The sequence below is a fragment of the Thrips palmi genome, unplaced genomic scaffold (assembly GCF_012932325.1).
Source record: "Thrips palmi isolate BJ-2018 unplaced genomic scaffold, TpBJ-2018v1 HiC_scaffold_10, whole genome shotgun sequence".
Taxonomy (NCBI): Eukaryota; Metazoa; Arthropoda; class Insecta; order Thysanoptera; family Thripidae; genus Thrips; species Thrips palmi.
The window spans coordinates 5674476-5697131 of NW_023144621.1; the positions used below are offsets into that span (position 1 = coordinate 5674476).

Here is a 22656-nt window from a genome sequence, read left to right on the forward strand (position 1 = left end):
ACAACCCTGCCCGGGACGCTTTCGTTTCCAAATTCAATTTGCCAACTTTCTTGCCCTCCGCCTGGCGGCCGCCACTTTGGCCGTTTTCGAGATACAGGCACCGCCACTTAGGGGCTTTGTCGCGTCGCTCGCGTCGCTCTGTGTGCGTCCTGTTTGAGTTCCGAGTTTTAGGCCCCCCAATCAACGCGGCTATCGGCGACCGCCGTCAACAGTGGCCGGCGCCGATGGGCCTTCTGTCCAGAGGTCCGTCCGTGCGTGTGTGAGTGTCTTTGTCTGTGTGCGGCTGTCGATAAAGATGTGTGCGTGCCTGGCCACAGGCCTGGCCGGGGTGGGGCCCGATAGTACTGGCATGCTGTTGTGTTGGGGATGGATTTGGCGGCCTCTCTCTCTCTCACTCTTGTGCGACAGGCCAATTATTTTGACGATAAAGACGAGGGACGGGCGCGCCCCGTCTCGCTCGCACCCCTCGGGCCTGCGGGACGCCCCACGAGTGCGACAGAGACAGAGGTTGCCTTCATTTCGGGAGGCGGGGCCGGCTTTTGGTTTTGAGTCCACGACGGCGACGACGTCGCTCCCACAGTGTGACGTGCTTCTTGCGCGGGGCAGCCCGGAGGCCGGGCGGGCAGCCCTTCCCTGTGAAACGGGAGATAAGAAAGGGGTTGGAGGCGTCGCGCCGCGTTGCTTACCTGGCTTTGGCGCGCGGCCCTCCGGGGCCCACGCCTCCACCCAGCTACCGTAGGCCGTGTCGAATTACCCTCGGGCCTTGTTGTTGTTGCTGGCGGCGGCTCTTCTTGCTGTTGTTGCCGCCGCACAGTGGGCCAGAAGACCGGTGCAGGCGGCTAAAACTCTAGACGCGTTTTGAGCTCCAGAGTCGCTAAGCAAGACTCGAGCCGAACTTGCGACCCCACCAATGGACTCCTCGATCGGAGAGCAATCCATTGGTGGAGTCACACGTTCGGTTCGAGTCCCATGTAGCGACTCTGGAGCTCAAAACACGTCTAGAGTTTAGTTTTGGCCGCCTCCACCTGTCTTATGGCCCACTGTGCGGCGGTGGCTCTTGCTGTTGTTGCTGGCGGCGGCTCTTGTTGCTGTTGTCGCTGCCTGTTGTTGTTGTTGTTGTTGTTGTTGGGCGTCCAGCTGGAGGTGCGGCATGCGGGCGCGCCGATAGCCGCGCCGCGAGTGATAGCGCTGCCCGACGGCGGGCCGACGGCAAGCCGCGGGGCAACGGCCCCCTATCCGAGCCAAGGACACGCCGCCTGCAGTGGTAAACAAGATTGTTGCAATTACTGCAAGTGCAGGCACAGCATGCTGTGCACTGCGACCTCTGTGAACAGGCGGCGCAGCGGCGCTGGGGTCGCCTTGCGCGGAGGTCGCGGCGGCCGCGGCTTTCCCTTTACACCTTAGTCTTGAGCTTGACTCGGTCAGTATTACAGTGGCGAGGCCGGCCGGCCGCCGGGTCGGGGGTTTATCGAGGCGGACGGAAGTAGTGAGGCAGTGCATCCTTCTCTCTCTTTCGATTTATAGGCTGGGCTGGGCGTGGAGAGCACTGCGCTGTTCAAACGCAGGCCTGAGATGAAACTGGTGTAGTACACGACGAACAAACGTGGCTCCAGGAGACCGGTGCAGGCGTCTAAAACTCGAGACGCGTTTTGAGCTAGTCGCTAAACGGGACTCGAACCGAACGTGTGACCCCACCAATGGATTCCTCGTTCGGAGAGCAATCTATTGGCGGGGTCATACGTTCGGTTCAAGTCCCATTTAGCGACTCTGGAGCTCAAAACGCGCCGGTTCATCTGGCCGACTGTGCGTGGGTCGGGAAAATAAAATCCAATACTGTACTCAAGTTGGAAAGTAAAATGTTGTGTGAAGCGATGTCATTACTCAAAGTCCCTTTCCGTGTTGTTGCAGGAGGCACTCGCCAACGGACACGACGCGAGTCCTGAGGGCGACGCGGCGCCCACAGTCAACGGCCACAAGGAGGAGGTGAACGGCGTCAAGGAGGAGCTCGTGAACGGCGTCAACGGCCACCACGAGAACGGCGTGGAGCTCACCAACGGCCACAAGGAGGACGTCAACAGCGTGGAGGAGGCCGCCGTCAACGGCGAGTCCAGCCCCGCCAGCCCCGCGTCGCCCGCCTCGCCGTCCGAGGAGGTGAAGGTGAACGGCGACGCGGAGCACGTCAACGGCGAAGCCAACGGCGACGCCACCGAGGAGGAGGTGAAGAAGGACAAGAAAGACAAGACCAAGAAGAAGAAGAAGTGGTCGTTCAGGTCCATCTCGTTCTCCAAGAAGGACAAGAGCAAGCCCACCCGGGAGGAGAAGTCCGAGGAGATCGCAGAGGTGAGTTTACGGTTTTGGTTTTACGGTGTTGCGGTGTTTTTTTGGCAGTGCGGGGGACGTCCACTCCGCGTCCTGGACGACGGCGTCCTCGTCATGTTGTTACAACTGCAGTGGTTGGCAGGCTTTGTTTACCCGCCTGGTTCCGGTCCAAGCCATGGCGGCCCGGGTGCATCGTGGCGTGTTTGGGGGGCATCCGGTGGCGGGGCGCGGCGGGGGGCGGCGGACCGGAAGTTGACAAGTTGCACTTCCAGCCGGCCAGCCTAAACGCGCAACGCGCTCGTTCGGGGGGCGGGGCTGGGCGGGGCCGAGGCGCGGCGGCGCGTCGCGAAAGGGGGTGCTCTCGTAAATTTTTCATAGCCGCCGTTTGACAAGTCGTTTGGTCGGGGACCCGTAAACGGATCGCTGGGAATGGGCTGGCCAGGCCGGGATCCTCGTCTCAGTGGGTGGACTACCCCTTTTCGTCTGGTCTGGATGAGGCCGTCAAGTCCGCACAGTGGGCCAGAGACCGGTTGAGGCGGTCAAAATCCCGGACGCGTTTTGAGCTCCAGAGTAGCTAAATGGGACTCGAACTGAACATGTGACCCCATCAATGGATTGCTCTCCGAACGAGGAATCCATTGGTGGGCTCACTCGTTCGGATCGAAGACAATGGAGCTCAAAACGTGTCCGGGATTTTGACCGCCTCCACCGCTCCTCTGGCCCACTGTGGTCCGCCGGTCACGCTGCTTCTTCGGCCGTGGAGCTACCCCGTCCGTGGCCGCCCCAGTCGATACCCCGTTGCAGTGCAGCAACCTCGGGGGGGTTGGGCGTGGCGCTCGGGCTCGGCAGCCCAGCGCAGCCCAGCCCTGTGGCGGGCGTAAGCAGGGTGCGTCACCCTACAGAGGGTGGTGGACTGACTCACGCTGCACAAAACCTCCCCATCGATCCGGAGGCTCGCTGTGACTCAGGTGGGGGACTGGCGCGTCCGCGGCACGTCCTGGAATTAGCGAACAAGGCGGTGTCGATAACAACAACAACAAAACTCTGTGTAGTTCCTCGCCACTGCCGGGGGGTGCGGGGTTCCTGAGGGACGCTTGCTTCTTCTTTCGGCCCCTCCGGGATTTTTGCCCCGCGGAGGGCGTCGTCGCGGCTGTCGGTCCCCGCCTCCTCGAGAACCTCCTCGCCGCGGAGGGCGTCTGATTTGGCGCCCTCTGGGCCGACCGACGACCCGGACGAATAATTGAAGTGGCCGCTTCTCTGTCTCTCTCGCACTCGCGGCGCGCGGGGCGCGCGGGGGGCGGCTTCCCGGGGGTGCGAGAGAGACGGGACGCTGGGTGGACCACGTCCGGCTGTTTGGCGGCGGTGTGGGGCGCGGCAGCGCGGCCGCCAGGGGGCGTGGGCGGCGTCCAGAGTCCAGACCGCTCGCAAATCATATTACGGCGGCCCTTGATATTGGGTCGGCTGAGCCCGGCTCGGCCCCTCCGACTTGTGTGGACGGGTATTACGGGGCGTCGTTGTTGAATCTGGACAATGCGACTCGCCAGGCCGACGATGCTGGCCGGCCGAAAATAATAAAAATCACCGCCGCCGCCGGTGCACAGTGGGCCAGAAGACCGGTGGCCAAAACTCTAGACGCGTTTTGAGCTCCAGAGTCGCTAAACAGGACGCGAACCGAGCATGTGACCCCACCAATGGATTGCTCTCCGAACAAGGGATCCATTGATGGTGTCACACGTTCGGAGTCCAATTTGGCGACTCTGGAGCTCAAAACGCGTCTAGAGTTTTGGCCGCCTCTACCGATCCTCTGGCCCACTGTGCGGTGTTTGAACCCGCGCGAAACCTCTGCGGATGACGTAATGGGTCTCGGAGGGTTGGCGCGTCTCGCGCGTGGCGATGAAGGCCCTGCCCGCCCCGGCCGGCTTCGGCCGCCCGTGATTCAATTCTGTCGATCCGCTATTCGGTGAAAGGGAAAATGGCGCCCTCGCTCCCTGCGCAGGGCCTCGAGGGAGGGACAGAGAGAGCATGCGCAAATTGAGGCGTTGGATTTTCGCAGCGTCGGCTGGAAATTCGCACCAACGGTGAAAACAGTGGCGTCTAATACTTTTTTTGGCGTCGTTTGTCTTGGCGCCGCGACGCGCCGCGACGCTGGAACCGCTGGAACAGGAGCGGGGAAGATGTTGGCGGGGGAGTGGCGGTGGTGGTGCAAATCTGGAGGGCTTGATTTTATTACGGGAATGCGTTTAAAAGGACAAGGCTGTGGGCGGCTGGCTGGCTGGCCGCTTGCAGGCTTGGTCGTCGGAGATGAGATAGGATTAGGGAGCCTTCTCTCCTCCTCCTTCGCGGTCTGGTCTCGGAATTAGTTTCGAGTGTAGCGAGAAAGAGAGAGAGGGAGGCGCAAAGGTCGCTGCTCGCACGAAGTGAGTCACCGCGGGGCGCGGGGCCCCCTTGTGGTCGTCAACCGCCACGGCACCGTTTTCGCGGAGAAGGCGCGCGCCGCGCGGTCCACTACACTGGTTGCGCAATGCCGGCTTCTGATTGGCTGTCGAGGAATGCGCCCGTCCCGGCCGCGCCGTTGGTTCCGGTGGCGCGCAGTGGCGCGGTGACACACTGTCGGGCGCGAAGCGCGGAGCGTCTACATGCAAATGCCAATGACTCACCCGCGGCGCTGTCTCTCTCGCACTGGTGCGGCGCGGCGCGGGGGTGCGAGAGAGACGGAGAGAGTCGCTGCATCACTCACGCCGTCCCGTTCGCGGGAAGAATGGCCGGCATGCGCGGCGGCCTTCTCGGAAAGTGACGGATGCCGCGCGTGGGTGCGGCCGGCGCACTGTCGCCGGCGCCGCCGTGGCGCAGTCGGTAAGGGCGCCGACATTCGGGGTCGAGGGTCGCGGGTTCGAGTCCCACCCGGGGCGCCCAATTTCCTGCGCGCTATTGTGGCGAAATGTAGTGGCGGGGAGCGTGTTTGCAGGGGTGAGTCATGGCGCGGCAGGGCTGGGCTGGGCAGGGCCGGGCCGCCACTCTGTCCCTTCCCGCCCCGCAGTGTCAATGTTTCCGCCATGATGTGCTGCTGGCCGGGATGGCCGCTTAGGGGTGTACACTGTACATTGGCGCCGTCCATCAGTGGTCCTGGTCGGGGGTCGAGGCCATGGCCCTGGGCCGCCCCGCCCCGACTAGGGCGCCCAATCGACATGATTCTCACTTTTCCACAAAAAAGACTTATTTTTTTTGCGAAAATGACTGGCGTTTTATAATTGCCTACCCTGGTCGCGTTTAGGCCGCGAGGGCGTTTGCTTTCACCAGCACCCTCCCCCCCCCCCCTTTCCATTTTTGTCCCTTTTTATACAGGGGAAGCGCTCGCTTTTCTCTCCCGACCCTCTCACCCCTTTCATGCTCTTTTTTCTCTCCTTTCTTCCTTTCTTGCCGCGGGAGCGTCCCTTTTTTTTATTTTCTGTGTTTTTTCTTTCGCCCCTTTTTTTTCGCGACGAGTGCACAACTGCACACCAAAGCCCCCGCGGGGGGCGCGAAAGGGGCCTCCGAGTTGTTGCACCTTTTTTTTCTTCCCCCCTTTCACGGTGTAGTGGTAGGCAGGGGCTGGCAGTGTAGGGCTACTCCCCCCAGGTCTTGGCGCGGGGTTAGCCTCTTCATAAGCCCTCCGCCGCGGCGGCCCCACCAGGCCCCACGGTGCTGCCGGGGGCTTTCCGAAGGCTATTCGCGCTTGTTCAGGTGCGACAGCGAGGGTGGCTGGATCCCTCCCCACCCCTCTGGCTGTGCTCACTTTCGCCCCGGAGTTTTGCTGGCGCGGATAAGGAGGGTTGGGTTTGCAAACTGGGGCGTAATTCTCGCATTTGTTTTTATTCATTATTTTTGTTGGGCAAGGGGGAGGGGGGAGGCGCGCGTTTCGCTCGCAAGTTGGCGCGTTTTGGCTGAAGCGCTCCCCGTGCTGGTTTTGTGGTCCGCGGCCAAAAAGCGGCGCCTGCCGGGGATGGGTGGGGCGGGATGCGCTTGTACTAAAACGCGCGCGCGCGCCCACACACACTTACACTCACACACACACAGACTCGTTCCAGGTGGAGGACCGCGCCCTCTAGATTTTGCACCCGATTCCCCAGCCAGCCCCTCCTGATGGTGATGCGACGCCGCACCGTGGTTGCCATGACGACGCGCGGGTACGCCGCCACTGGCCCGGGGGAGCCCCCTCCGGCCGGCGTCGCTCCGTCTCTCTCGCACTCGTGTGGCGTGCCGTGTTGGTGCGAGAGAGACAGAGAGAGAGAGAGTCTGGAGGCCCAAAAAGCGTCGGGAGGGGCGCGCGCGCGCAAGGCGACGCAGGACGCTTCTGGCGGCGGCGTCCTTTGACGGCGAGGTAATTCATGTAGCGGTGTGGGACGAGGGTGGTAATCCCGTTGCAGGGGCGCTCGCCGCCGCGTGAATTTGTCATCCTGTGCGGTACGCCCCGTGAGTGCAAGTGAGAGAGAGGCAGAGCGACGGAGGGCGGACTGCTTCCGCGCCGCGAGGACGCCGACGATGTCGTCCTCGACGTCGTCCTCGACGTCGTCGTGGTCGAGTGTGTTGCCGTGGGATTGGCGGCAGGCTGGCTCTGTCTCTCTCGCACTCGCGGGCCGCCCCGCAGGGGTGCGAGCGGGACGGGGCTCTGCTGATGCAGGCGTGTTTAGCGCGCCGAACGAGCCGTTAATGTGTGTTGATGTGGAGCCGCTTCGTCGTCAGTGCCACTACACTGTCATTCGGGGGGCGATCATATCGCGCGGGAGGGGAGCCGCCTAGCCGAGCCTAGCCGCCTCCGTCTCTCTCGCACCCACGCCGGGCAGCCGGACGCCCCGCGAGTGCGAGAGAGACGGGGCGACCCCTGGGTGGCTGTGATTGTGCGAGGCCCGGACGAACACGGAGCCGGGGTGTTGAATGGGGCGAGAGAGAGTGGCGATGTGGAGGACGTCGACGTGGACAACGACCTGGTGGACGTCCACGCAAGCCGCGAGGACGCCGACGTGGACATTGACTGTGCCTCGCGCCCTCCCGAAGTACGAGATGTGGGCCTTCCTGACTTCCGTTTTTCCGGGGCGCCACTGCGGTGGGTTCCTCGCGGTTCCTTGTCGTCGTCGGCGTGGCTGGCGGAGCAGCGTGCGCCGCGCTTGCACGCCGATGCGTGATGCGGCCCTCCGCCCCGCCCCGCCCCGCCCCCGCGCCGTCTGGCATCGATCGGCCACCCCGCCCCGCCCCGCCCCAGCCCACCCCGATGCTGTGGGTCCATCGGCGTAGCGCGCTGCGCGCGGCTCGCGTCTGGCGGGGAGGGGGAAGGGGGAGTTGGTTACAGGCAAGGGTTCGGCGAACGCGGCGTGGCGTGGCGGCGCGGGGACCGGGGACCGGTTGCTTCCGGCCCCACACCGGAAACGCGGGGCGCGTGCCGCTCGCGCACTTGGAATAATTACTCGAATTGGACTTTAACGGTGTGTACACGTCCAGTGCCGGAGGAAGGGTGGCTTTGCTCTGCGCCTCTGCGGCGTGCACTCCAAGTTGGCGTTTTGTTTTTAATTTTTTTTTTGCAATTTTGAAGAGGGTGGGCACTGCGCTGGCTGCGCTGGCTACGCCACCGGCGAGCCCCCCTAGTGCCTTACCCTCTGGTTGTAGGCGTGCGGGACGGCTGCCACCCTACTCGAACCCCGCCCCGCTGCCGCCCCGCTGCCGCCACGGCCGCGCGGCACGCCGGCATCCCCTCCTCCCCCTCTATCTGCAGGCTGCGTCCGAAGCGCGCGCTGTCTCTCTAACGCGCGGGGCGTCGCGCGGGGGTGCGAGAGAGACGGCGCGGAGGCGGCCCGCAGGGAGGCCGCGGTGACGGCCAGGGGTGGACGGACGGCACGGACGCCGCGGACGTGCCCGTCGTGCGCCGAGCCGAGGAGGGGAGCCGGCCGCGCTCGCCGCGCTGGCGAAATGGCGAGCTAAGATTTGAATTGACCGCCGCTGGCCGGGTCGGTGTTTATTTTATTTTTGGCTTCCCGAGCCGGGGCACGGTGGGCCAGAAGACCGCTGGAGGCGACCGAAACTCTAGACGCGTTTTGAGCTCCAGAGTCGCTAAGCACGACTCGAACCGAACATGTGACCCCATCAATTGATTCCTTGTTCGGAGAGCAATCCATTCGTGGGGTCACACGCTCGGTTCGAGTCCTGTTAGCTACTCTGAAACTCTGGAGCTGAAAACGCGTCCGGGGTTTTGACCGCCTCCGCCGGTCTTCTGGCCCACTGTGGGGGTCGCGTTTTGCTCCCTTTGGGCGTGGGTGGGGAAAGGCGGAGGGAATGGAGAAATGATTATTTTGGCCGGCCTTCCTTCCTTTCGGTGGTGTCACTCCGCTGGAACTCGGCTCGCCTGCCCCTTTGGGCGTGGCGCGGCGTGGCGCGGCGTGGCGAGGCGGCCCGCTGCGCTGCCCTGCGTGAATGCAATGAGGACCCCGGAGGGTGGCTTGATGATTTATTCGAGTCCGCACGCTCTCCCCCCCCCTCTTTTTCCCTCTCTCTCTCTCTCCCTCCGCCCCTCGCCCGTGCTCCCTTACTCCCGCCCTTTCCCCAGGCCCTCCCTTATGTCCCTTTCTCTCTCTTCGGGTGTCCCTTCTCCGCGTCCTCTTGTTTAGCCCCGTCTCGCCCTTCACATTACTTTACGTTCACACACACACACACGCACACCCGTGTGGTATGCGTGGCGAGCTCGGCGTGCCTACGCTGTTGAGCGCGCCCCATGCGTTCGTACGAGTCGTACAACTATATATAGGCGATTTGCAGTCATAAATTTTTGTCACTTTCCGGAGTCGGGTAAATTGATAAAAATGGCGTCTCGTTTCGAAGCCGCGGGGCGGGGCCCTGTCTGTCTTGCCGCTCGTGTCGACTGCATGGGGCATGCGGGTCGGTTTGGAGGGCGCGTCCGTCAACAAGGTGTCTCTTTAATTTGTCTCCTTGTTTTTGTAATTTAAAAAAAAAATACTTTTTGGTGCCCGGCGCACTTGGCAGGTATTTTAGTGTTCCTCGTTTCCAGTGTGGTGTCGACGTGGTGACGTAGAGCCCTCGTTCCCCGCCGATAGAGAGAGAGGCTCTGTGTTTGGTCCGCTTGAGCTGCGCTGGGGGCAATTAACGCCTCAAACTGTGGCATCTGCCCCGCGAGAGGGAGGGAGAGAGACGACGTCGCACCTTCCCCCCCCCCCTTTTTCCAGATTTGTTGAATGGGGCCGTTTGTTCCTGTCGAACGGCTGCCGCGTGGAAGACGAAGGGGGAAAGCGGAGGCGTCCGTCTTCGGCCTTGACGCCTTTTCAATTTTCAATTTCACCCGGAATATTCTGGCATTTTCCCCCGCCTTCATTTTTTTTTTTTTTTTGCCGTGGCTGCTCACACTGAGAATGAAAGAGTCATGATCATGACTAAAATTTTGGGTGAGGAATTATTTAATACCCAAATTTGGGTGAGGAAATTTTCCTCGCCCAAATTTGGGTGAGGAATGTTTCCTCACCCAAATTTGGGTCATAATACTATGGAGCTATATAGGGAGCTGATACAGCCTTCCTCACCAAAAATTGGGCGAGGAAGCTTTCCTCGCCCAAATTTGGGTGATAAAGTAAACCTCGCCCAAAATTGGGTATTGATCATGACTTTTTCATTCTCAGTGCAGCTCTGGTGATAATTTTGGTCGTGTGGTCCCACTATGCGCGCACGATTGGATCCGTGCTTCAATTTTAGGAAGTCGCGTCCCGGTGAAATGATTAGGAAAAGAAAGCCAACGTGTGATGCGTGACTCATCTGGACGTCTGGCGGACGGCGACGCCTTGTCATCAATTGATGGGTTGTCGGGGAGGGGGAGGGGGCAGGCGGGGCAGGCGCCTCACGAGATAATAAAAAATGAAGAGAGACAACACAACGTGCAAGGGGCACGCCGCTTCGTGAGTCACGGTGCACCTAAGTGCGCCAGTGCGCCGCCGAGGATGGATTACTGTTCTAACTTGGAACTTTCTTTGGCGTGTAGTACGAGGACATCATTTATATTTCGGTAATAAATAACCTTTTTTTTTAATTTAGAACTTTTTTTTTTTCAAATTTCGATTTTTTTTTTTAAACTTAACTTTTTTTTGGGAAACAACAGTTCCAATTTTTTCCTGTGTAACCCCCGTGTGGGAAAGGCGGCTTTTTGGCGCCCTGCTCGGCGAGCGGTGAGGTTCGACGGCTTTCCAGTGTCGAGTGTCCCCCTGCATGTGGCTTCCCCCGGCCGTCTGCACGTCGCTCTGTCTCTCTCGCACGCAAACGGGACGGGACACCCCATGAGTGCGAGAGAGACAAAGCAGGCGCGCCCAGCCACCCCCCTGCCCGGAGGAGGTGCAGCAGCTACGGTTTGCCTCGGTCCGTTGTATTTATTTTCGGAGTGCCTTTCCCTTTTTGGGAACGACAGTGTTGCAAATTCCTGGCTTTTGGAAGTCACCTTGGCGTGGCGTGGCCGGGCGGGGTTGGCGGGCGGGGTGACCCTGCTGGGAATTGGCCACAAGTAGAGCACGCCGATGCCAATGGACGTATGAATGGTGGGCGCTCGGTTCCTCTCCGCCAATTGCGCTGCCACACTGGGATAAGCTCGGTGAGCCGTCTCTCTCGCACTCGCGGCCCGGCCCGCTTGCCCCGCTGGGGGTGCGAGAGAGACCGCGGCGCGGACGGAATCTGTCGGCTGGCAGCAACGCGCTCCGTCACTGTGCGGGCTGGCTCGGAACGGCGCGTCTCTCTCGCACCCCTGCGGGACGCCCCGTGAGTGCGAGAGAGACAACCTGCTTGCTCGCCAATTCGCGCTAATTCCATTCGTCACTCTGTTATCCTATCTGGCTATACGTCACTGTGCATTTAGCTCTCACTATCTTCTTCCCATGCCTGTGCATGCAGTACTGTACATTCGGGCCCTCCAGCCCCACCTCTTTTCACAGTGTGGTGGTGAGGCCAGTGCCCTGGGCGGGGGCCAAGTGAGGATTGACTCTTTGTTTGTCTGTGCATTCTGATGAAGACATAATTCGTTTGGCGGAGCCAGTCTGGGCCGACTCTGTCTCTCTCTCGCACCCGCGCGGAGTGCCCTGTGCGTGCGACGGAGACAGAGCCACGGTTATTGCAAATGTCGGCTGCGTATGGACAGCTGCATATTTCCGCGTTGGTTTGTGTACGTTGAGCTAGGCTGCAGACTGATGCCGCAGAGGGCTCCCGTCTCTATCTCTCTCGCACTCCTGGGGCGTCCCTTGTAGGTGCAATAGTGAGAGAGACCGACGCGAAGTCCAGGAGGCTCTCCGGAGAGGGCGGGTCAAGAAGGGTTGTCAGTTGCAGGGCCTCTCTCTCCCTCTCCCTAGGCTCCCCGGCCACTCCCGCCTCCTCTCTAGTGCCCTCCGGGCAGGCCGCCGGAGCGGGGCTCCTCTCTCCCTCTCTCTCGCACTCTGTTTGATCGCCAAGGCCGGCTTATGAACGGTCCGAGCCCGGTGTTTACACGGACTGTACTTCGTGTGTGCTTTGCCTGGGTTATTGCGCTGGTCAGTGCTTTCCGACCAGACTGTACAGTGTGCATACATCAAGATGATGTTGCTGGTGGCGTGCAGCTAAAGACGATCCTCGCGGCATCGCCGCCGTTACGGCCAACGCCAAGGCCGGTGACGTCACGCGGAAACGAGCTTGTGTGTGTGTGTGTGTGTGCATATTGTGCGGCTTGACTTGCTCTCGCGGAAAAGATGCACCGGGAATGAATGTGTAGTGTAGTGTTTTGCATTGGGATTGGAGATAGCTCTGGCTCGGCGCCCCTCGAGGTGCATCCTGGAGGGGGAGGGTGACGCAACCGCCGCGGGTCTGGCGTGCTTGAGAGCGAAAACAGGGTTGGTCTTGGAGGCGGCCAGGACTCAAGACGCGTTTTGAGCTCCAGAGTCGCTAAACAGGACTCGAACCGAACGTGTGACCCCACCGATAGATTGCTCCCCGAACGAGGAATCCATTGGTGGGGTCACAATTCGGTTCGAGTCCCATTCAGCGACTCTGGAGCTCAAGACGCGTCGAGAGCTTTGGCCGCCTCCACCGGTCTTCTGGCCGCGGACAAAGGAAGTAGGTGCCGAGTGCGGCCGTCCTGGCTGGCCGGCCGCGGCGCCGCGCACGCCGAGTGCCCGCGCACCGGGTGACAGCACGGCAGTGTGGCGGCGGCGGGTTGGCCGCCGCGCCGCGAGAGGGCGCCACTGCCGCGGCCCGCGCCTCGCGGTCGCTGCTCGTCGCGGGTAGCGCCGCGGCGGCATGGCCAGGCATGGCGGTGGGTGGGGGAGCGTGAGTGGTGGTGAATATTCGTGGAATTGCCTGGGTGGGCGGCCGAGCGGCGGATATGCAGGCAGTGTGCGTGCAGGATGTTTGGGCCGCTGCCGCCCTTCGGGTCGCTTCGGGCCCTCCAACCCTCAGCGAGCCGAGCCAGCGCGTCTGCCGTAAACAGACACTGCGTTGGCCGAGGTCGGCTGCGAGGCTTCAAGGCGGGCTGCTTAAGTTTTTCCCGGAAGGGTTGACGAGGGCCTTGTTGGCGGGCAACTGGAGCGGCTGGAGCCTCGCTGGAGCGGCGCGCTGGTGTTTGCTCTGGCGGAGGGCCAAGCGGTTGCAATCGGGCCTGCAGTGCTCGGACTTGTTTTTGTCGGCGCGCATCCCCGCTCTGGAATTTGTCGGGTAGATTTTCCTACCCGATCCTTTTGGCCGCGAGAGCCACGTTTCCGTTGCCTGGTTGGCGGACTGTCCAATCTGGCGCCTTCCCTGGGTGTTCGCTGGGAAAACTGAGGTTACTCCTTCAAGCGCGGCACAGTGGGCCAGAGGACCGGTGGAGACGGCCAAAACTGTAGACGCGTTTTGAGCTCCAGAGTCGCTAAATGGGACTCGAACCGAACCTGTGACCCCACTTTGCTCTCCGCATGAGGAATCGATAGATGGGGTCACACGTTCGATTCGAGTCCCATTTAGCGACTCTGGAGCTCAAAACGCGTCTAGAGTTTTGGCCGCCTCCACCGGTCTTCTGGTCCACTGTGTTGGGTTGGCAGCCCTGCCTTGTTCTTTCCCGCGCTCCGCGCTCTAGGCCGCGTTGGCCGCGTGGGGGGGCTCTACTCCGCCGCGGCGGCGCCCCACTCCACTGCGATCCGCGGACCGCACGTGGTGTTGTTGTTGTAGCTCTGTCTCTCTCTCTTTGTAATTAGAGCTAGCCGGCTCGGTTTCCCATCTAAACGCGCGTATGTGTGTGTCTGCCGTCGTGTTGTAGTGTAGCAGTAGTACCTCGTCGGCTCGACTGGAGTAGACTCGCTGACCGCCGCGGCTGTTAAATGACCCTTCTCTGGTTCCCTCCCCCTTCCCCCTCCCCTTCTTCCGGTTGGGGAGTCGGACTGTGAAATGAGGTGTCTGGCGCGGAAACGGGCCAAAGGCAGCCAAAGGCACAGTTGTCCCTGTCCGGCGATGTACCGTGCCGACTGCCGGTGCAATGTTTGGCTGCGCTGCGCCGACGCGGGGGAGGGGGAGAAAAGGGGGAGGGGCGAGGGGGAGTTGAACCCGGGCCACCCCGACGCGGTCCTTATCGGACATGGCCGGTGCATTAGCGTCCGCGGCCACCGCGCCGCCGGGCTGGCGGCGTCACGGTTAGACAGTTAGAGAGGCCCGGGGCTAAATTTGGAGCCGCGTTCATCAATCGGACTGCCGGTCGGGCGCATTCCTGTCTCTCCTCGAGAGACCGTCTCCCTTTCCATTTCTCTCTAATCATCCCGGTTGAGGCCATCTCTCTACCCAGGGCGTCTCTCTAGTCCTAGAGCAGCGGCTGGGCAAACCCGGCCTCGATGTTGACGACGCGCGCGGCTCGTACTAACGAGTTGGAGAGACACATCGATGGCCTGAGAGCGTCGTGTGTCTGTCTGGGGCGTTTGGCTGGGCGCGCCGCGCTGTGTCCGTTGGGGATGGCCATGGCCCGAACAAAGACTATCCATCTCTGGGCCCCTGGGCGGTGTCGGCGTCGCGTGTACAAACATGCAGGCCACGGCAAGCCACGGCAAGCCACGGCAAGCCACGCCAAGCCACGCCACTGCAAGGCGCGGCCACTGCGCACCGTGGCACCGCGGCGGTGGCGCCCGCCAAGCCCGCCAAGCCGGCCTACTGCGTTGTTCGTCGGCCGCTGCGTCGCTGCGTCTCGAGGAGTCAGCAGCAGCAGAAGATCCTTTGCCTACACTGTTTAATTGAATGGAAAACATTCTGAAAGGCTTCGATTTTTGAAAAGATTTTGTACTGAACCTGCCGGTGTACCTAAAAGCATTTGTACCTACAGCTTTTGAAAAATTGACACTGAAATTTGGAATGCTCGTTTTGGAGAGTGTGTGTCTGTGAAAAGGACGAGTGCTCTCTAAAATGGAATGAATGAATCGAGAGTGGCGCTCGGGTAAAAGGGGGGATTTGTGTCGGCTGGCGTGTTGGTGTGTGTGTGTGTGCCGCGCCGCGATGGTCTGATTAATTATGTCACGTTGGAGTGGTGTTGTCGCGCCGCCCAGCTGTGACAGCTGTGACGCACCCGCGTGACACGCTGTGACACCTGCGCACGATTCGTCTCTCTCGCGCCTCCAGTTGCGCAAGCGGCCGCTTCGTGTTTTGGCGGCGCCCTGGTCTGGTGATATGACGCGTGGTCAGTGGCGGTCTCTCTCGCACCCCTGCGGCGCGGCCCGCGAGTGCGAGAGAGACGGAGAGTGGGGGCCGTGGCCAGTGGTGGGTGGCTGGCCGGATGCTGCAGGACGCGGCATCTTGTTATTTCGAGTTGGCAAAATGCTGCAGACCGATTTCGCGCAGCGCGTCGTCGCGGTCTCTCTCGCACCCCTCGGGCGCGTCCCGTGAGTGCGAGAGAGACAGAGCGACTCTCTGCCGGGCGCCCCGCATCGGCTTGGCTGACGTACGGGGGCGTCTGGGGCGCTTGGCGCGCTTGGCGCCACCACCGGCCACCGGCTCCGCCATTTTCCACCGACTGGTTCTCCTCGATTAAATTTTGGGCGGCTTTGGGAAGCGCGACTGTTGCCGCGACGCCTCGGCGGTGCGGCGGTGCACTGCAAGGCGCTGAATTTAGTACTGAATTTAGCGTGGATTTAGGAGGCCGCGGCTGGGCGATGACGTTCGAGTGCCGCCTCCGCGCGGCGTCGCTCTGGCTCTCTCGCGCGCTGGCGAGGCGCCGCGCGAATGCGAGAGAGACAGAGCGACGACAGCCCCACCGATGCACTTTTGGCGGCAACTTTGAAATAAGCTGGCGGTAACTCGCCGGCGCGGGGCGGGGCGGCGCGCAGATGGGGTGGTGTTCGGCGCGGCGGCCTTCTTGGTGTGTTGACAGTCGCGGGCTGGGGGCGAAGTGCGTCGCTCCGTCTCTGTCGCTCTCGCGGGGCGCCCTGCAGGGGTGCGAGAGAGACGGAGCGACTGTTGGCGCTGGCGGGGGCAGGGGCAAGGCGCAAATATCTTCCCTCTCCCTTCCCCGCCCCTGTCGGCGCCAAGGTCTCGCGTCCGGTCCACTCACGGGGTCGGCGGTTTCGAGTCTTCGGGAGTGTCGCTCGTCTGCGAGTCTCCGAGCTGCTCGCTGCCCGCAGCGCACTCGAGTCTCACAGCTACCCTCGATGCGATTTGCCGGGCCGGCCGTCGCCGCGTCCGCGCTCCACAGTGTGGAGGCGGCCAAAACTCTCGACGCGTTTTGAGCTCCAGAGTCGCTCAACAGGACTCGAACCGATTGTGTGACCCTCGTTCGGAGAGCAATCCATTGGTGGGGTCACGCGTTCGCTTCGAGTCCCATTTAGCGGCTCTTGAGCTCAAAACGCGTCTAGAGTTTTGGCCGCCTCCGAGAGTCGGTGGTGAACTGTAGCACTTCCAAGCTTGCCTTCTGGGTTGTTCTCGGCCCGTCTGGCCCTTTTAGGCGGGGTGGTGTGCAAAGGGACGGCACTGGGTTAGGCCCAAAGGACACACGGCTAGAGGCGCCTCTCCGGCTAAAGGGATTGTGAAGGGCCGTGCTGCTGAGCAGCTTCTGTTTGCCTGTCTGTCTTTGCCTCGTCCACTTAGCGCCCTGCCGCCCTGCCCTGCCCTTTTAGGGTCCCAGCCTCCTGCGCGCCTGTCTCTCTCGCACTCACGGGACGCCCCGTGAGTGCGAGAGAGACAGCGACAATGCTCAGTCGGGAATCGGTATGCAGGTTCGCTGAGACGAAGTCGGACACCCGCCCGACTTCTTTGTTTTTCGATGCCATATCTCGGCTAAATGGTGTGGTGGTGAGACGGCGAGAACCCGGAGGAGAGAGAGAAAGCACAAATCGATCCTAATTTTTGACGTATTGGGTCGGCGTGCCATCGCCACGTCGGCTCTGTGCGCTGTGACCACCTCGTCGTCGGTAACGTGAGGCATCGGGGCATCCCGGCCCCACCGCTGACACCTGATCCATTTTGGACCCCCTCTCCTCCACTCCCCTTTTTCACGTTTCGTACACCTCCTGCCCCCTCCCCTCCCACTCCCCCAATCCTCCGGACGTGCCGCGGGCGATGCGACGCACTAAGCTAATAACGCTGCAGCCCTGCACTGCACACGTGGTGAAATGCGATGCGGTCATGGGCGCCCTGGGTTCGAATCCCTGCACGGCCGCCATTTTTTCGAGGTTTTTATTTTTTGGCGATTGATGGAGTATCGAGTCGTGTCGATTGGCGTATCGGACCCAAGCCGGCGCCCTTGTCTGGAACGTGCTTTGTTGTTGGTTCGCCGAGGGTGTCGTCGTCTGCCGATGTGGGTCGTTGGCTCGGCGTTGCGCGGGGCTGCGGGGCTCCCAAGTATGTGGGATTTATACTGGTGGCGGGGCCAAGCGGCCAAGCACGCACTACACCGCAAGCCGCGCCAAGCGTTGGTTCGCGGTGCTGCCGCGCTGCCGCCACCCCGTCGTCGCCCGCTCTTGTTGTTGTTGTCGTCGTCGTCGGTGCGCTGATTGGCGCCCACACCTGCCGGATGACGCGGCGCCCCGTTGTCCAGGTCGTCGCCGTCCTCGTCGTGACGCAGAGCTGCATAAAAAGGTCCAGGACCTCCTCGGCGGTGTCGCGCCCCGAAGGCGGGGAGGGGGCAGGATGGCGATGCATCCCCCGCCCGGGGGCAGGCCGGCAGGGCAGGCCGGCAGGCCAGGGTGGGGCCGACAGTATAAAAGTGTGCGGGTGGTCGCGCGCCGCCCAGTCTGCACTGCACCGTCGCGATGGAACCAGCCGCCCCCGCCGCCGCGTCCGAGACGGCTCCCGCCGCCCCCGCGCCTGAGGCCGCCCCCGCGCCTGAGGGTGCCCCCGCGGAACTCGCGGACCCAGCCGCCGCGTCCGACGTCGTCGTCGAGGCCGTCCCCGTCGAGACCGTCCCCGTCGTCGAGACCGCCCCCGCCGCCGAGGCCGCCGAAGTGGCCGTGGAGCAGGTTCGGTCGTCGCTGATCGTAGGGGTCCAGGCCCTGCGTGTGACCCGCCCTGGCCCGCCCTGGCCTTCTGTCTGGCCTTTGGTGTCGTTACGTCAATTGGGCGGTCCATGGCGTGGGACAGGCTCGCCGTCTTGCCCGCCGTCGGCCCGCCTGTTAACCCCTTCCGACCCAGACTCGCCAATGGAACTGCCTAAGCATAGCGGGCATGCTGATGATGTGCTTTTTCTGTTTTGCTCCGCAGAAGGACGAGAGCCCCGCCGTCGAGAAGGACGCCGCCGCCGAGCCCGCCGCCGAGAAGGAGGCCGCCAAGGAGGCCGAGGCCGCCCCTGCCACCGTGGTCGAGGCCGCCGCCGAGGTGAAGCCTGCTGAGCCTGCCAAGGAGGTGAGCGTCCAAACATTTGAATGGGATAACGAAATGAAAGTGAGCTGCCCCTGGCGGGACTCGAACCAGGATCGTGACCGAGCACCCGTTTGACAGGATGTGCCTCCTCCTCTGCCGCAGTCACCACCCCCCACCGAGGCGCCGCCACCAACACCCGTGGCGCCCACCCCCGCGCCCGTCGAGGAGAGCAAGTCCGAGGCCGTGACGACGTCCAGCGTGCAGTCCGAGACCGTGGTGGAGAAGACCGCCAGCTCCGTGGTGGTGACCAACAGCGTGGTGTCCGAGACCAGCAGCACCGTCACCACAGAGACTGTCACCTCAGCCATCATCACCAACGGCACCACCAATGGCACCACCAACGGCCATGGCATTGATGAGGTAAAAGCAAAGTCTTTCTCTTTGTTTCCTCCAGCCCTCACCTTTTGTCTTTCTATTGTTTCTTTGGCATCTGGACTTTTTGTTGGGTTTTAAAATTTTTTTTTGTTTGGGTAGTTTTGATACAGTGCTCTCACTCATTTGGGCTATCGTTCTCTTCTAAAGACCCAGAGATATCTTTTGCTTTTTGAGGGTGGGGAATAGGTCACAGAGTGATGCACAGGTTTTGTGAGATTGCACTTTCACATAGTCTAAAGAAAAAACGGGATCGGGCCAAAATCAGTTTTCTTTTTTTGCAGTTTCTTGTTTTAGTTAATTATTTCTAAGCACGTATGAAATCAGACTTTGCCTTTCTTCAGCTCCATGATTTTCTTTCTCCTCCCAGGAGTACCTTCCTATCTTGTCTTGATTTTTAAAGAAATACTTTTGGTGAAAGTCTTGCTGACTTAAATGGTGACCGGATGCATTTTGAAGTATTAACCCCCGTAACACTTCACCAAGACGTTTCTTCTTTATTTTAAATTAAAATTTTATCTTTTTCCTTCTGGTTGGAATGTAGCTTTGCAGCGCTGACCTGACACCATACCCTGTGTTATTGTTTTGAAGGTGTCGCCTACTCAGGAAAGCAGACTGGAAGTGCCCGAGATCAGTGTTCAGCCTGCTTCCCCAGTTGTCTCCGAGCGATCCCCCATTGATGAAGTGAAGCCAGATATTGCTGCTGAAGTTCCTACTGCTGAGGCCCCTGTCACTGAAGTCCGTAGCCAACCCGAAATCCAGACTAGTCCTGCTGAAGCACCCGTTGAAGTTCCATCACCCTCTACCCCTGCCACAGCCCCCATGTCTCCTGATTCTACTACCCTTTCAGAAGCCCCCGTCATTCCTACTGTAGAACCTGTACCACCCGCCCTTCCTGAATCTGAATCGGCTCCCATTCCTGCTCCTGTGCCCCCTGTAGCAGCCGAACCAACTGCAGAAACTCCCAAACCAGTGGAAGAAGTCTCTGACGCAAAAGCAGCAGTAGAGGTAGCCCCCGCAGAAACCACCAAATCTGTTATTGGAACCGAGCCCGAAGTAACTCCCCTTCCAGTTCCTGAAGTTCTTGTTCCTAGTGAGGCTTCTGATCTTCCTCCCCCACCTCCTCAAGACCTGTCCCTGGAGCTTGGTGATGCCAAAGACGCTGTGGTTGTGAATGGCGGCTCACCTGTAGACGAAATCCCTCTCCCTTTGCCCACATTAGATATCCTAGGCACAGTTCCATCAACCGTGGCGGAGGATGCTGAGAAGACGGAGCAGACGACACAGGATGAACTCAATGTAGGTGAAGTTGGAGGCGGATGGTAGTTTGAGGCATAATATGTGTGTTTGGCATGCTCGGGAGGGGCATGTTTGATGTTGTTTCAGGTCGTGTATGGCTCTGCATTTAACTGTAACTAATTTTTGCACTTGGCAGACTTTGCTTCTTGTTGGTCTTTCTAAGCAGGTTTGGTGCTGTGGTTCCAGGTAGCAATAGGACTGCACCGCCCACTTCTTCGAGGGCAGTGCATGCATCACATAAGCACACAACAGTGCATGTTGGGACCCCCACCACCTGTTCTCCTTGTCCAGTTTCCTCCCCTTGCTTGTGTGTTGACTGTGGCCTCTGACACTTCCTTGTACGTTTTTTGTTCTGTCCTCTTTTCCAAATTATTTTTCACAGCAAAGTTTTTTTTTTTTGTGGTTTTTCCTCCCCTATTTTCATGTTCATTTCCTGATGTTATCAAAATTCAACACCTGGATTCCCTTTTTTGTTGTGTTTATGATTAATTAAAAGAACTAATTTTCACAAACCTTGCACCATAATCACAAAATGGTGCTTTGTGTCTTTAACATTTGATCAGGTGCTTTTTGGACTAAGTGTTTAGACTTTAGTGTGGACGTTTCATGTTATTAACAGCCAATTTAATTTGCCTTATTAGTCTTGTCTTAATGCGCTGTGTGTATATTCATCAGATTTGAGTACATTGCATTGCATTATTGCGTAAATAATTCCAGTACATTGTGTCAGCATTTTGTTTGTGGATGTAACTCTATGCAATGCCTGAGTATATTGGATCTTGTGTACTGTCTTGTCAATAATGTGAATATCACATGCATGATTTGTGTGGGAGAGGTATTAGGTAGCCAAGAAATTCATAATTCTTGTTTTAAGAAAGAAACATTTGGGAAAATTATATATATATATTTTTGTAGTACAGTGACATTACTCATCATGCAAAAGAAAAGAAAACTATCTATTGGTGGTTTTGAAGAGATACTTGAATAGCTTTGTTATTGGATAGTTTTACAAGACCTGGGGTGGCCCAAATTAACAGTGTTTCAACATTTGTCTAATGTGTTTTATTTGTTGTTCCCAGGACGAGGATGGAGCTGGTGAAAGCCTAGCGGAAGTGTCAGTGACTGAGACTGTTACCAAGGAAGTTTCCGAGACCATCACAGAGGCTGCCAAGGAACTCAATGAAGAAGTTCTGGCCAAGGCAGTTGCCACTGTAACAGAGATCACGAGTGCAGAAGAGGCCAAGGCGTAGACTAAGATTATTTGATTAAAGGTTTGTGCATCTAACCCTTGCCGTATCACATCTAGCCACATTGCTTTGATTGAACATCCTGCTAACATTTGACTTTACTTCCTTCCAGGTATATTCATCAGTCGATTATGAAAGACAAGAGGAGGAAACGACGTGAAGAAATTTTGTGAAGAACATTTTGTAGCCAAATTTGAAATGTTTCTTAATTATGTGAAGTGATTCCTCAAGACGGCCGGCCGAACGTGAGAAATGTGTTGTGAAAAGAATGAAGTGACATGAACTGGAAAGGCGAATTGTGCCTTGCGCCTTGCATCAAGCAATCACAGTGCACGCCAGTGCATTGCAGCGCCATGCGTTGTGTGGTTGGTTTGAATATTGCATTTACAGTGTATATGAACTGTACCAAATGCATGCACATTTTCAGATTTTTGTTTACAAAAGTGAACCTTATCGATTTGAATTTTGATCACTAACTACCATCAGATGGTTACATCACGTTAGTGTGATCTTTTTAAAAATTTTAGCTTTGTATAGGAGGTCATCTCTCTTTTTTAAATGTAGAATTTTAATAGAAAATTTTAATTGGTAGCCAAATTTTGATTATACTGTGGAATTTTTAAATAAATGGGCATTTGAAACTGTATAAATCAGTAAATGGGGAATAAATTCTTAGACCTGCTTTAATGATGTAGCAGTAGATCCAGCTGTGGATGTGGTCTCTTTTTTTTAATTTTTTTTTTCTAGCCTATATTAAAGTTTCTATTTAGGTATAAGTTTATATCTTAGTCACAATCACAAAAAATTTTTGTATGCTGTTTCTATACATATTCTTTTTAACTTTTTTTAAAGTATTTTTCTTAAAAGTATTTTTTTGTAAGTGTACTATTTTTATGCTGGCCCACGTTGCCTTCAGGTGGCTTTAGCAAGATCTCCGCTCTTGTTCATTGTATAAATGTTGCCTTTGCCCAGTATGATTGGCAGCTCACAATATTGCTTGTAAATTTAGAATAATGTGTAATAGCTGAAGCACGCTGAGGTGTATAAAGACAACTCTCAACAACGAAATTGCTTTCAACCGTCTGTTTTTCATCACCTTTTCATTTGGCTTGTTCTATAATGTTAATTACTTCTATTTCGTAGTCCATACTATGTATGCTAAATTATTTCCCCATTTTCGTAAGTTTGAAACTATGAATCCCACCAGATTTTGTATGTGTGAATGTGTTTATAAGAAGTTAAATAGACAATGTTTTCAATCTTAAGAGTTTGTTTCATTGGTTCCTCACAATCCGCTCACAAGAAACTGACCACAATGGATTATCCCAATAAAATAAAGAGACAAAAAATGAATTCAGTCTTATATTGTACTCAGTAGATCAAAAACACTGGCTAAAGGAAAAATTGGGTCAGTAAACAAACTGCCATTAGAAAAACTCACCCTAAGAAAAGCTGTAATAAGAATAACGGTGCTCAGACCGTGACTAGAACGATTTACACATCGGTCCACGTTTCATGTGGATCCATATAGAGCGTTGGCATGAGTACGAAACTCTACAAGACTTTGCGAACAGCAAAG

The 22656-nt window shown here is 58.2% G+C and overlaps 1 protein-coding gene across 3 annotated transcripts in view; it reads left to right on the forward strand.

The window, feature by feature from the left end:
* Nucleotides 1-22342, forward strand: part of LOC117650337 (calphotin-like) — a 55377-nt gene extending 33035 nt beyond the window's left edge. For 2 of the 3 annotated variants that reach the window (XM_034393702.1, XM_034393710.1), the window contains exons 3-8: nt 1909-2340; nt 18001-18141; nt 18238-18519; nt 19123-19830; nt 20910-21101; nt 21190-22342. In XM_034393702.1, the coding sequence (XP_034249593.1) occupies nt 1909-2340; nt 18001-18141; nt 18238-18519; nt 19123-19830; nt 20910-21080 (1734 nt within the window). In that variant the 3' untranslated portion in view covers nt 21081-21101; nt 21190-22342. The remainder of the gene's footprint in view (nt 1-1908; nt 2341-18000; nt 18142-18237; nt 18520-19122; nt 19831-20909; nt 21102-21189) is intronic. The other variant, XM_034393718.1, reaches the window with a different exon arrangement.
* The last annotated feature ends 314 nt before the right edge of the window (nt 22343-22656 follow it).